Here is a 13,807-nt window from a genome sequence, read left to right on the forward strand (position 1 = left end):
CCAACTGACTTGCCCGGAATTCGAAACCGAACCGGCAGATTCGTACCTAAGCGTTGTAACACCATCACCAAAAAGAGAATAGTATAAAAACTATGATAATGAGAATGAACCAGTTGGAGGATGCTGTGTTCAGTGAGGGCTCAAACACGGGTGCCCAATGAGCAATGCTGGAATATTTTTGACGAGCACACTAATATGAAATTGAATCTGAGGATGTTCGTTAAATTGGAGAAAGTGACTCAATTGTGGAGAGAAATTTGGAGAAAATATGAAGTGATATGGGAGGAGAGATCCAATGAATAGGATGTATATTTTGGAAAACTGGAACGAAATCAAAAGCACGAATTGGAGAAACAAAGACAAGAAAACAATGATCTAAAGATGATCTTGTGTGAGGAGAAAGAATCACAGAAAAAAAAATAACCAAGAGAAAATAATAACGGAAGCACTGGGAAGTCAAAATTCACTTGAGGAAAATAACTGAAGAGGAATTACAGGAAGAGAAGGTAAGAATGGATTGCAAAGTTATTGGAATAATGAAAAATAATGTAAAAATTGTGGGGGTACACAGATGAGATGAAGAGATGTGTAGTAGTATTTGGGGCTCAACCAGTAAGGAACATGAGAGAAAAAGGAGACAGAAAGAGCTAAGGACATAATTGCAATGACAAATGACAAGAGGATGGACAACTGAAGAAGGAAGCAAAGTAAGTGTGTATAATTGTGATATACAAAAAAGAAAAAGTATGACCAACTAAAGATAACACTGGTCACAAGATGCTGCAAGTGAAGTACTCAAGAAAGTCATCAACATTGAGTAAAATATAGGAATATAAGAAGATTGTAATAGGGAAAGATTTAAGTGAGGATGGAACCAGTTATAGTCTACTGACTCTAACTTGAGCTTTTAGGCGTGGCTCAGGGAGCTGTGCTACATTATTCCATCACTCTCCTCAGACTCTGAGGAGAGTCGCCAAGGTCCTTCAGGCAGCAACGTCGCATGAGCCACGTTGGCAAGTAAAATGGAAGGTTTACAGAGTTGTCTTTCCCTCAAATCCCAAGCCATTCATAACACCATGCAGTCATATTATGAAAATATATATATTCAATAAATAGATAAAGTACAGACTAACAGGGAGACAGATATCCAAGCGCAGGTTATCTCTAGATGTGTAAACAATTGGGGGTTCCCCAGGCCAAGCCACAGTTCTTAAGTTAGAGTCGACAGACTATAACAAGAGGAACTTCAAGAACAAATTACGAGTATCATCTTGATGCTGAAAATTCTTCAGATGTTGTGCACAAACTTTTACATCCTCCTTCCACTTTTACTAAATAAACTGTTTACTATAACAATAAGTCAAGAACAAGACAAGTTGAATGTTACCCAATATCAATTATCATTATCATTATTATACACACACACACACACACACACACGACACTTGTGGTGCAGCAGACCAAGCCTCTGCCATGCCAGGCTGCCACCTGCCAGACTGAGGTTCAAGCCTTACTCAGGCCAAGACTTTCCATCTAACAAGGAGCAAATACTGCCCCCTTTTGGGCAAGGAGATGGGCATGTGTGGGGGTCCTAGCGACACCCATGGATCCACAAATAAGACATCAATCGAGCAATCACAAGTCCAGCATGTAATTAGAGCATGGTGGTGAATCACACACACACACAACTTTTTTTTTAAACAATATTCAGTAACCCTACTAGTTACTAGGTAACATTTTGCAAACACCAAAAGGCAACACATATCCAAATCACATGGAAGCATTCTTAATAAATAAATTCATACTCACAGAATCTGGTGCTTGTCTTCCTCAGTGTATTAATTCAAGCCATGCACATTAAACTGATGTTAGAGACCTATTCATCTCCATCCCAATGATCAACCTGGAAAGGGATCACAAACTCCAAATATAGATATAAATATATTCATACAAATAGAAAAATAAATGTTTAGTCTCACATTTGAATCAATATTTACAGGTTGCAGTCAAAAATTCTTAAACTTACATGGATGATATTCTGCACAGTCCATTCTGGGCAGGTGTATGATAAGCTAGGTTGCTAAGGTTCCTAGTATAGCTGTCCAATTTTCTGGTTTTTTCCCTTTCAAGTGTGGAAACAGGAGCCAAAACTTAACTCTAATTCTGGTCTTGCCTATCATACGCTGCACAGTCTCAGGATCATCTAAGCTCTGTCCTTCAACATTCTCAATTCTTTTCCTTATATATTTTGCAAATTCACTCCAGTTTTCTTTCTTCAGGAGTCTAGATACCCTCTCTTTAGCTTTCTTTTGTCTCATTTTCTTTTCATTCTGAAGAAACTGTCTTAGGTTACCTACAGAATCAATAGTCCTAGTTCTCTTTTTTACAGCCTTATAAAGTCTAATAAATGAAGGAGAACAATGGTCTTCCATGTCCCGTAACTTCTTGGCAGCTTTACTAATCTTACTCTGGCTTTCATTTTTTCCCCCACTAGAGATCTTCAAGTGTTTTTTGGGTTTCATTCTTGCTGAGTTGAGTAGTGGTTGATCAACACGGCTTATCATCTTAGCTGCCTTGCTAGCTCCACATACATCTGATTCAGTGTTGCCACAGCTTTCCAGTTCTGGCTTTCTTTTCTTAACCTTATTTTTCTTATGTGGCTTGGTCTGCTGCTCCACACACTCCCCAATGTCTTCGTCTATTAAGTTGTTGAAGGCATAGGTATGAAGTCTTTTGGAGGATTGCTTGGTTTTGGTATTATCAGAATCCTTATTAGTTGTGTTCCTGCATAAAGGAGAACCAAGAAACTCATCAGCCTTGGATGTGTTTCCACTGTTTTCTCCCTTAGTGAGAGAGTTAAGAAAACTGGTGTCAGTTACATGCTTCCTGAAAGTGAAAGAAAAAATAATGTTAAAACCAATGGCTATCAATTTGTCAATCAGATCATGTTCTCCAGTAACATAGTGAACACTAAAATGGAAAGAAGAGGTCAATGGGAGTTGTGAAAAGAAAAATGTTGAGTTAATTGGTTGACATGTAGCAAAACAAAAGAGATCTATGTAGAATACAGGAAATTGGTCAAGTAATTAATGAGGCAAAGAAAAAGTAAGTTTTAGGGAGGATTCATAGAGGAAATAAATCCATTTCTGAAAATATGAGTATTGTAAATCCAATGAATGCATCACAGAATGATTTTTAAAAAATTTGAGTAGGAATAGCTATGGATGGTACTCTGCATCCCTATCCCTAACCCTCCCCATATTCATTATCTGAGCAAACAAGGCTCCTCACCCCATGAGTGTTGTGAATGGTATATTTACTTGGTTGTATTTACTTTGTTGTAGTGTACATATAGGGACTGAGCTGTCTGAATATCTGTATTTGTCCAGTTTTTTTCTTAAATTTCTGCACACTTTGCCTCAATCACTTCATCTAATTTATGAGAAGTATTTATATTTCAATGGGGAAACTGTACTTTTGTTATTAAGACAAGTTCCCTTTCTCATTTTTTTTCCTTAAAACCTCTAAACTCTTTGCCTTCACTTTCCCTTTCCAATAATGGGTCTTTATTACCTGATTCCTCTAGGTCATTCATAACTTTATATACAGTACTGGTGGCCCTAGCAAAACAGACAGGTTAATAATCTGATATTTGGACTAAAAATAATAATATGTAATGAAGCACTTGAGAAAATAGAGGAATACATCTATTTAGGACAAAAAAATTGCCACTGCAAGCCCAGCCCATTGAAAAAAATTAAGAGATTTGAAAGGGGATGGAGTGCTTTTGGTAGACATAGTAATACATATAGCAACTTGCCACAAAAGATCTAGAGAGAAAGCTAAGAAATCTGCAAAGAAGAATAAAGAAATAGTGCTGGGTATAACATGGAGAAATATGGAACCAAGCATCAGTGATTAGGGAACAGAAAAATTATGAAGACATTCTGATGACATTTAAAAAAAAAAAAAAAAAGGACTTGGTCAGGTCATATCATGTGTAGAACTGATGACAGATGGACAACAAAAGCAACAGAAAGGCAACTCAGAAGTTGTGGAGGACAAGGCAGAGAGAGAGCCAGATGGAGGGATGAAAGAAGAGCATTTGCCAGAGGAGGATGGAGTAAGTTCACTATCATCAAACATCAAAACATTGGGAATGTATTTTGTAATGGCAGTAATGGCAGAAGATAATACACACGCAAACGCCTAAAGCACATACCCCGTGGGCAGTGGGTTCCGGTTGATATCCACTGATGAGCAGTACTGCTGGAGTAGGTTAGCGAGGGGAGAAGGGAGAGTCACTGTGTCCACCAAGGAGGGGGCTTTGCTTGCTTTTAAATGGCTCACCAAAGGTAGGATATCATCATAAATCTCAGCTACCTGGCCAGCACAATCCAGTGCAAGGGCTCTGGAAACAAACAAACATTGATCTCATAAAAGCTCATCATGCTGCAATTATTACAACAATAACAACTACAACTACCAATACTAATACTCCTATTGCTACTGCAATCAATAATGTTACCCCTACTGCTAGTTTTTTTATACTTTTTAGTTGTTCTTTGTTCCAATGATCTAAAACTTAGTCTACATAACATCTCAGTATAGGAATGCATAACATACTATAACAGAATCATGAAAATTTCATGATACATGAAGTACCCTCAGCCAGTCACCTTAAAATCCTCACCAATTGATTGATAAACCAAAAAAAGGAGGGATCAAGGTACTTGAGAAGTTGAGAGTAATATTTACACTTCAAACTGTTCAAATAAAATATATATATATATATATATATATATATATATATATATATATATATATATATATATATATATATATATATATATATATATATATATATATATGATAAAAAAAAGTACAGATATATCTACTTTTCTCAATCAGTTTATTTTTTATTTTTTATTCTATAAGACAAATCACTAGTAACGAACTTTCTAGTGAATATTCTTTTGAAAAAATTTAATCTAAAATTATTTTCTCAACTATTCTGTTTACCCTATCTAAAACCCTCAGCCTATAAAGGCATATAAAATGGTTCCCTGCAACGGTAAGATGTGAACTGAGTGGAATCTAAGGCTAATTCTAACTTTTTGAATAGTAAAAGAGAAGGCAGAACGAACTAAATTGAAAATAAAATTCATCCAATTTCTCTAAAAAATGCATAAGGACATTACATCATAATGTAACTCAATATATAATAAAATCATGTACATAAGGCATCATATTAATAAACAAAACTCTTTGCAGACGTCCTTCACACAGCCTCAACTGACCTGATGCGTGCCACAACAGACAAGAAAGCTACTGCAGTGCTGAAGAAGTGGCCTGTTCTGATCTTGGCCATGAGTAAGGCTGCTGCTTCCTTACACACACTGTCAAGGTGAAGCATGAGGTGGTAACCCCCAAGCAGCCTCACCAACACGTACTCAAACATCTGCTTTGAAGGCAGACGGAAGGATCTGCCAAAAAGATCATCTTAACTAAAATGTGTTTACAGAACTTGGTATAAAAAGAAATGTATATTCAATTAATTTCTACTGTATTACCTAATTCAAACCATTAGCACATATAGTGGAAAGTGATGAAATGATGACAATAATTACCATTATCATCATTAATACTACTTCTTCTCAATTAAATTTTTACAGGGTCATAGGAAAATACAGAAACTAATATATGGACAAAGTTCTTGAAATATTTAATTCCTTCTCCATGACACGTGATCAGCACTACCCACCTGCTGGCCACAATAACCGGGGGCATGAGGTGACACAGACGGGTCAGCTCCTCTGCCATGCCAAGCTGCTGCCACCGACCACAAGTTTTCTCCACCTGTCAACAGACATGTAGACTCAACAAAGGAATACTTGATAATGTTTAACTTTGCATTAAATACAAACTGGAAGCATTTGGGCATGTGTGTGCTAGTTTTAGGAAATATTCTAGACTCATTTCTTTAATCCACATATTGCAAAGATTTATAGTTTCATGCAAAAGCAAGAAGTTTCTGGCACATTTGATTGGTCAGGAGTGGTTACTTGGCTGGCAAGCATTGAGTTTTTTCAGCAGCCAGTGTTGGATGGTGAGGTCAGACACCTTTCATGAGATTAGGATGATTCATTTTGTGCTCTGCAGTTTGAACCCCTTCATGCTTCAGGAGCCTTTATTGTTTAACAGTGTCAAGCCAGATGAGCTCCTCTAGATGGGATAACATTTGCAAGGAGGTCACCGGTGCCTCTGTGGTGCAGTGATTAGCACACCTAGGTATGACTCTGTGGGGCCAGGCTCATGGATTCACAGAAAAGTGCCATCTTTCAAGAACAATATTGTAAATTGAAAGAATGTCATGCTATTATTGTTAAACTAACCACATATGCACAAAAATTTCTGCATACCATATAATCACATACCTTTCTCAATACTCTGTAGAACTTCTCTGTGCGATGTCGTCCATTCCGATATAGTGAGGCAGTGAGAATCCCAACTTCCTTTCGGAAACACTGTGATATTTCTTTGTCATCAAGAACTCTGTGACCTTTCTGTATGCCATCTAGAAGTGACTGTGCACAAGTACCTGGAAGAAAAGCCCTTGTACATTACTTGTTAAGGTCTCATTACTTACAGTAAATAGTTATATACTAAGTCTAAATTTTGTTTATTAACATTTACTTTGTAATAAATATGATGAAAATTGTTACTTAATGTGGCCTCAACAAAAGATATTGGCAGGTTATTCCAAAGGTCCACCACTCACTAGAACAAATATTTCCTAATAATTGTATACTGCATGCATCAGAACCCCTTGGACAAGTGTTATTTTGAGCTGCATAAAGTAAAAAATCAGATGCTTATAAAGTACTACATGTATCTCTGAATCGACTTTCTGAACGTTTGACACTTCCACTGTTGCTTCCTGCCTCCTCCAGTCTTCTCAGCCCTTCATTTCAAAGTACGTATTAGGATACTATCTATTTCAGTGGTGGTGGATTATCATTTTACCAGCGGTAGGTTACTCTCTAGAAAGGATATAGGATACCATTTTATCAATGCTAGATTACTATTTGTTAAGTTTATGTGGGGTTCTGTCTGTTTAAGAAAAGGCAGAGTGGCACTGCATGGGGTCTGTGGTGGCCTGACTGCAACCTTGAATCGAGTGTAATTTTGGATATTTACCGTACCATACTTATTGCCTTAATCTCAAAATAACAATCATCTACCTTTATCTCAAAATAACACTCATCTAATGGCTTCTGTTATGTGCCGATTTAATTTCTTATCTCAAAATCATAGAAAATTACTTTTATAAAAAGATCAGGTCAGGCCACCACAGATCTAAAATGAATCTTTAGGATGGTAGAGGTGTAGTTTAGCTCTGGCACTTCAAAATACCATACATGCCTTGATATTATAGTTAAAGTTCAAAAACACATGACTTTTAACTTTAATATGAAGGTGCACATGGTTTGAAACTAACCTAACCTAAGTAAACCTAATCACTGCACCCACTGCCCCAACTATCTCCAATGCATCATGGTCATGTTAGGTTTTACTGGGTTAGCTAACCTTACTAACCATGTGTGCCTTCATATAATAGTTATAGGGCATGTATTTTTACCCTTTAACCATAAATTCTGAGGTGGAAGAGGGTAAGTCAAGTTGGGGCATGTGCAATAGCTGCTTGTGGCCTTGGTATTCAGCTCTGTTGCATTAGCCCTTGAGCCAATGGTGGGTAAGAACATATTACACTGGGATATGGGGCCAGTCCAGGTTACCACAGTTTACCTTCCCAAACTTTCCTGGTATAATTCCACAAGTACACCCACTGGGCTGCCGACAGCCAGTGACAACAATCAATGTCGCTGCATGCAGCATATCAAGTATTTATCATATATAAATAATTAAATCAAACTAAATTAAAACTAACATTATCTAACCTGACCTGACTTAAATGAAGATACCCCAGCCATAGCTGACCTGTGGTCCTTTGCCAAAATGCAATAACTGGAAATAAATCTATCAATATATCCCCCCTAAACCATACTTTAAGAATTTGATATCTCATGAATGAGTGATTTGCAGTGCCACAGCAATACGGTAGTGTTGTATTTGCACAAAATCTTCATATAGTAGTAGTACAAAGGTGTCCTTTACTGCGATAGGTGATCATCTATAATAATACTGTTGATATTATCCTATCATATTATGTACTTAACGCATTAATAATACCAATCTTTACCAACTGAAGTTCCGTTTTGAAGCGTGGAGAATATACTGTAAGCTTGGTCCATCTTTCCTGAGTCATAAACCACCCAACCCATCCTGCTCAACATAACCTGCATTGGGGTGGTAACCAGTGGTGGGCACCACTAACCGAAAAGTTAGCTTCGATAACTAATAATCCACCAACTAAAAAGTTAACTTCGCTTACGCTAAACCGTTAAGCTGATAAAGAAATTAGTGGTAGCTAATGCTAACCGCTAACATTTTCTATACACTATGGATTTAGCTTCGGTTTAGTATTTTGACTCTAAAACCATTAAAAACAGACCTAGTGACCTGAAATTTCAATATGTTGTAGCTTAGGCATAGAGCTTTCCAGAAATGTATAGTATGCCAAAATCAGATGATGATAAAGGTGTACAGTGTACACAAATATATAAATCAAATTCAAGTTTACCCTATATCTGTATACTTTACCCAAGATTTCCAGCACATTTATGCATTTTTTTACTTTTTTTCATAACTGACTTTTATTTTTATTATTTTAAGTTTATTTGTTGTCAAGTGGAAAATACTGAATTCTTGTTATTAAATCCCAAGTTCAAAGAGTTGGAAATGGAAGATGCATTACCCCGAAATACCAAAAAGTTTCCCTAATAATTGTCCAATTACCCTACTTTAAGGCATAATTTACCCAAAAGTGGAAGCCCTGCAATTATTGTGCCATGTGGCTCAACTGGTGCTGTGTCTGCCCACAACGGACAAGAACAAACCTGTATGAATTTTTTAGTGGACTTAAAGTTAGCGGAGGAGGAACTACATTAAGCAAAAGCTAATTGGGCCGCTGTTTCCAAAGTTAGCGATAACACTTATCAGCTAAGGAAAAGTTAGCTTCGCTAATTAGCGGTTAGCGAATTAGTGGAACCGTGCCCACCACTGGTGGTAACCTATCGCTGCTAAACCATTTTGCACTGGGTGTAATTCTGAAGTTTTACCTTATCAACAATTCTCAAACAACATTTGGTATTGCAGAAGTACGCCCCATCTCACTACTAACATATTAGGGTGGTTATGTCAGGCATTGGGTGTAATTCTGAAGTTTTACCCTATGAACACCTCACACACAACATTCGGTATTCTAGAAGTACACCCCATCTCACTATTGGCACGTTTGGGCGATTATGTCAGCTGTCTTGCACTGGGTGTACTTCTCGAATTCTACCTCTCCTTGCATATCCATTAGGGTCATCCACATTCCTAGGTATTTATACTTACTTGTGTCACAGATCATCCCCCCGTTTTCCATGTGGCATCATACTATCATGATCTAACCCATTTGCTATCATGATCTGACCCATTGACTATCAAAATCTTGCTCTTTTCTTGGCTAAATCTTAAACCAAACTAAACCCTTCAGTGTCTCACCTATGCTGATTTGGCCACGGTCCTCTTTGGTGTACTCCAGGGTGTAGTCAGGGGGGCGGGGAACCTCCCTCTTCTCCCACAAATTCATGGCGTGGACCACACAACAATGGAGGAAAATAAACAGCAATGCCCGCGAGTCCGGCTGTGTCAGGGAGGCTCAGCAGCTGTCCCCACCAGTGCCTAGAGAGTGCTGAGTGCTGGCCGAGGGTCGATCATGTAGTCCCTTAACTCTCCTCGGCGCTGACAGGTGCTGACAAATGAGAGGGACCAGGGATAGCGGACATCCTCTGGCCGCCTTGAGGACCCTGACAGCCTGACACACACACGTGGACGCGGGGACGGTCAGCGTTGCCATTGCCAGTTTGCCACTTGCCAGCACTAGACAGTGTTGCCAGTTTCGTAGATGAAATTTCCAACAGAATAGTGATTTTTTTCCCCCACAGATTTCCACAGATTTCAAGTACATCCCATGAAAATTCCCACAAGATTAAAAAGGGAAGATTTTATTTTTAATACTATTTAATTAATTTTGACAAAAGAATAAAATGTGATTATACTTTAAAAAAAACTATACTGTTAAAATTAAAATCATTCTGAATAATGTTCTTTTCCTGTTCGTGAGAGAGATCGAAAGTTTTATCACTCATCACTAAAGACAAAAAAGGTTGTAAATATTACAATAAAATTAGTAAAATTAATGGAACTTCATATTCATTATTTTTTTTTTTTTGGGGGGGGGGTATTTCGTTGGGGATATACCCCAAGGGAGGAAGGCGGTGCCAAAATTTAATTATAACAAGTCACTTCTCGCGAAAATCTCGTCGGGCCCGCGAATGACGTCAATTAAGTTGTCTTCAAAGGCGGGGTCCGCTATTGCGTTTCCTGAATTCCTGAATTAACTGTTAACATGGTTAATTCAGGATTGTCATCTTTTAAATGTGTTGAGAGTAAATGAGTTCAATCAACCATCGAACTGGCTCCATCGGTTCCTATATGCTTATCATTTTCTTAACACCAAGGCCATGCTCAACCAAGCAGTTTTAGTCTTATAGTGTGTGTGTGTGTGTGTGTGTGTGTGTGTGTGTGTGTGTGTGTGTGTGTGTGTGTGTGTGTGTGCAATTATTTTTCTTAATGGCATACTTTGTAGATTCCATAGAATTTCCCTTCAAGAAACAGTCCCACGTCAGGCCATTTCTCCCACAGATCAGTGGGAAATTCCCACGAAGTGGCAGCACAGGCACTAGAGTCCTTTCATAGAAATCAAAAGACTCTTAGTGACAGTCAACTAGATTTTTCTTTTTTAATTTTGGCGGGTAACAATCAGCTGATAAGGATGGCACATGTAATAATAGCGTGCTGCCACTATAAACATGAGTTATAGGCCATCCATTCATAGTGGACGTCATTTTAAAATAAAAGAGACATTATTTCATCCCTGTTACCGTTTTATTGTACGGTAAGAAAACAAGAGCTGGCATAATGAACTCTGCATCAAGGCCAGCAAGGATGTAGTGTTCAGGCCATCCAAGAAGAAGCTTCGTACGGCGCCCCGACCACCGGGACACACTGAAGAGGAAGAAGCAGCAGGTGAGTCGTCTGTGCTGGCTGCGGGGAGGGCGCGGGCAGGTGTGTGGCAGCCGGCAGGTGTGGCGGGCGGCGGCAAATGTGGTGCTGGCCGCGGCCCGTGGGAGGATGCCGTGGCCGGTGTTATAGGAATTATCTCGCAACCAGCAAAATAGCTCGCAGAGAGGTTCAACTTGATTGATTGATAATTTATTGTTGCAGGTAAACAAGAAGGGAGAAGGGGGGAACATGCCATCCCAACCCCCAGGCAGGACAGAGTGTGATTATACAACTATATAGTAATACATGTGGAGCTTCCTTAATCTATGTTTCACTCATTGCTATCGTTTACTTGTCCTGTTTCGGCTCGAATACACGGCACACATCAGAGAAATACCTTTAATCAAGAGAAGGCTATATAACAAACAAACATGGCAGATTTCAGGAAAAAGTACCCCACGTTGATGTTCACTCAGTTCTTGCTGGTTTGGTCTGTTGGGCTGGTGTGCTGTTGTCTCACGGCAATATTAACTATCTAAAAGACCACAAACTATAGCAAAACTAGGCAAATTTATGTGTTTACCTGCCGTGTATTCCCCACTGCGCATGCGTGGTGGACAGCAGAGCGACTTATTTCTACAAGGACGTATTTCTTGCAACAACAGCGGTGGCGGGGCAGCGAAGAGGGGGATTATTATTATGTATTACCGTGTGTCAGGGAGGGAGGCGAACGAGGGAAGGATGGGCGGTGAAAACAGAGGAACGTTGATGAAAGGAAGGCACGGAGGATGTCAGGAATGATGATAAATGAAGGCAACAGAGTACTTAACAAATATTATGTGGTTATTAGTCTTTGGAGAGAGAAGGCTGAACCGGAAAGTTAATGAAAGGAAAGCAAGGAGGATGTCAGGAATTATAATAAATGAAGGCAACAGAGTACTGAACAAATACGATGTTCAAGAAATTTGAAAAGCTCAGTGAAGAAAAATTATAAATATCACAGGAGAAAAATGTCCACCTGGAGGAAAGAGATACAGGTAGAGGAGAGAAAATTTGACTAGAGTAGCAGACTGAGATAGAGATTGGGGGGAAATTGAAAGAAATGGCAAGTAGGAGTGAATGAATGGAAAATGAATATCTAAGGGTAAATTTTTGGTTTAGATCCTCCTTCAATTCCAACGACAAAACTATTTTTCTGATGATTTTGTGTTTCAAATCAATCTTACATTTGTTTTATTGGTTACAAAACTCACCTGTAACAAAAGTTTCATCCCCACAATACATAAATGTGGAGAATTTGGATCTGGATCTTAACCTGGATCTTAATTAGTCTAACCAAACCAAACCTTCCATCACCTTCTACTGGGGTGTTTTTCCTCCCCTTCCCAAATGAACACCACTGAGTGCCAGGAATTGAACCCGGGCCTTCTGACTAGAAGTCAGGGCAGCATACCGACCAGACCACCGATGGGCACTCAGTGGTGTTCATTTGGGATGTTTTTCACTGTGTTAATACAGTTTCTTTAATGTATTCCCCAATTAGCTCACCTTAATGCTGCTCTTACATATCTTCTGCTGGCTCCTTAATCACAGGGATAGGTGGTGGCTGCTGACTAAGAAGTCTAGACAGTTACTCTGGTATCCTTGCTGCCGTAACAGGCAGCCTGCAATGAAGTAAGAACCTCACTACACCTCAATCTTTTCCATGTCTTGGACAACTGATTAATGCCGTGGTAGGATGCTGTGGTTGCACAGGGAGTCAACTGAGGTTTGATTATTGCTATGATATTTATCTCTACAATCATACTACTACAATGAACAAATGATGCAACTAGTCATTTTCATGGAACTGGAAATATTTAAGTTTTACCTTTCTCTGTGGCAAAGCAGTACTATGACTGGCATAATAAGTGACAATATTTTTTATTGGTTGAGGACCAGAAATGACATTCTAGCTACTTTTTGGCAAAATTTGGCATTTTTTAGTATTAGTACAGAGAGCAGGCAAAAATTTTAGAGCTACTGTTTGTAATTCCTCATATTGGTAATTTACATTACCTGGAATGAGTGTTAGTTTTTTGTTTTTCATAGCTATATTTCTTCATGTTTATTCAGTTTCTTCTGGAGGTGCATTTACCAAACAGTTAGTTGGAGAATTGAAACAACAGACTAAATAATTGGCCATAGAAAGGCAGCTCGCAGCATTCATCCACGTTAAGTGAAGGGCAACATTTATTGCAAAAATGAGCCTTTCTAACAAATATGGGTACATACAATGAAAGATGAACATCAGAATAAAAATAGTGTTGACCACTTGAGTGAGTTGGGTGTTTTTATGGATAAATACCTATTTTTCCACCATAGAAATCATACATAACTAGCTAGAAGGAATCACGGTTTATCTACACGTAAGAAAAATTACAAGTAGCAGTATTGCAAAGGCAGTTGTTACACCTGCTAACCTTTAGATCTCTTTAATTTGACAATTTTGAACTCCATCAATAACTTCTGAAAATGAATGTCAAAAACTTTTTTTTAAATTTTCTAGAATTCAAATCAACTCACTCAGCAG

The 13,807-nt window shown here is 38.5% G+C and overlaps 2 protein-coding genes across 11 annotated transcripts in view; one reads left to right on the forward strand and one right to left on the reverse strand.

Moving 5' to 3' along the window:
* Positions 1-703: 703 nt before the first annotated feature.
* Positions 704-10,048, reverse strand: LOC127010443 (uncharacterized). Of its 2 annotated transcripts, XM_050884614.1 has the most exons (7): positions 9,673-10,048; positions 6,438-6,601; positions 5,765-5,859; positions 5,301-5,486; positions 4,223-4,411; positions 2,027-2,886; positions 704-1,903 (listed from the first exon to the last, which is right to left on the reverse strand). In XM_050884614.1, exons 1-6 carry the CDS (start codon positions 9,758-9,760, stop codon positions 2,073-2,075), a joined length of 1,536 nt encoding a protein of 511 aa, XP_050740571.1. In that variant the 5' UTR covers positions 9,761-10,048; the 3' UTR covers positions 704-1,903; positions 2,027-2,072. The 2 variants fall into 2 exon arrangements, with proteins under 2 accessions (XP_050740571.1, XP_050740570.1); XM_050884613.1 differs by lacking the exon at positions 704-1,903 and having other exon boundaries at positions 1,929-2,886.
* Positions 10,049-11,090: 1,042 nt separating this feature from the next.
* The window catches only part of LOC127010441 (zinc finger protein 668-like), a 50,992-nt gene continuing 48,275 nt past the window's right edge, over positions 11,091-13,807 (forward strand). Inside the window, exons 1-2 of one of the 9 annotated variants that reach the window (XM_050884604.1) lie at positions 11,091-11,259; positions 12,829-12,909. The gene's annotated coding sequence lies outside the window, so the exon portion shown is untranslated. Of the gene's footprint in view, positions 11,260-11,297; positions 11,458-11,510; positions 12,910-13,807 lie in introns of those variants that run through there. The other 8 variants (XM_050884600.1, XM_050884603.1, XM_050884599.1 and 5 more) reach the window with 8 other exon arrangements.

Source organism: Eriocheir sinensis, chromosome 43 (genome assembly GCF_024679095.1).
Source record: "Eriocheir sinensis breed Jianghai 21 chromosome 43, ASM2467909v1, whole genome shotgun sequence".
Classification (NCBI taxonomy): domain Eukaryota; kingdom Metazoa; phylum Arthropoda; class Malacostraca; order Decapoda; family Varunidae; genus Eriocheir; species Eriocheir sinensis.

Bases quoted from the DNA above. Each gene is read 5' to 3' on its own strand.
- LOC127010443 (XM_050884614.1), bottom strand. From the start codon at position 9,760: ATGAATTTGTGGGAGAAGAGGGAGGTTCCCCGCCCCCCTGACTACACC. The intron at 5,860-6,437 runs GTATGTGATTAT...GTCTGTTGACAG, and splicing joins TCTACAGAGTATTGAGAAAG to GTGGAGAAAACTTGTGGTCG. The intron at 4,412-5,300 runs GTCAGTTGAGGC...GTTTGTTTCCAG, and splicing joins TCTGTTGTGGCACGCATCAG to AGCCCTTGCACTGGATTGTG.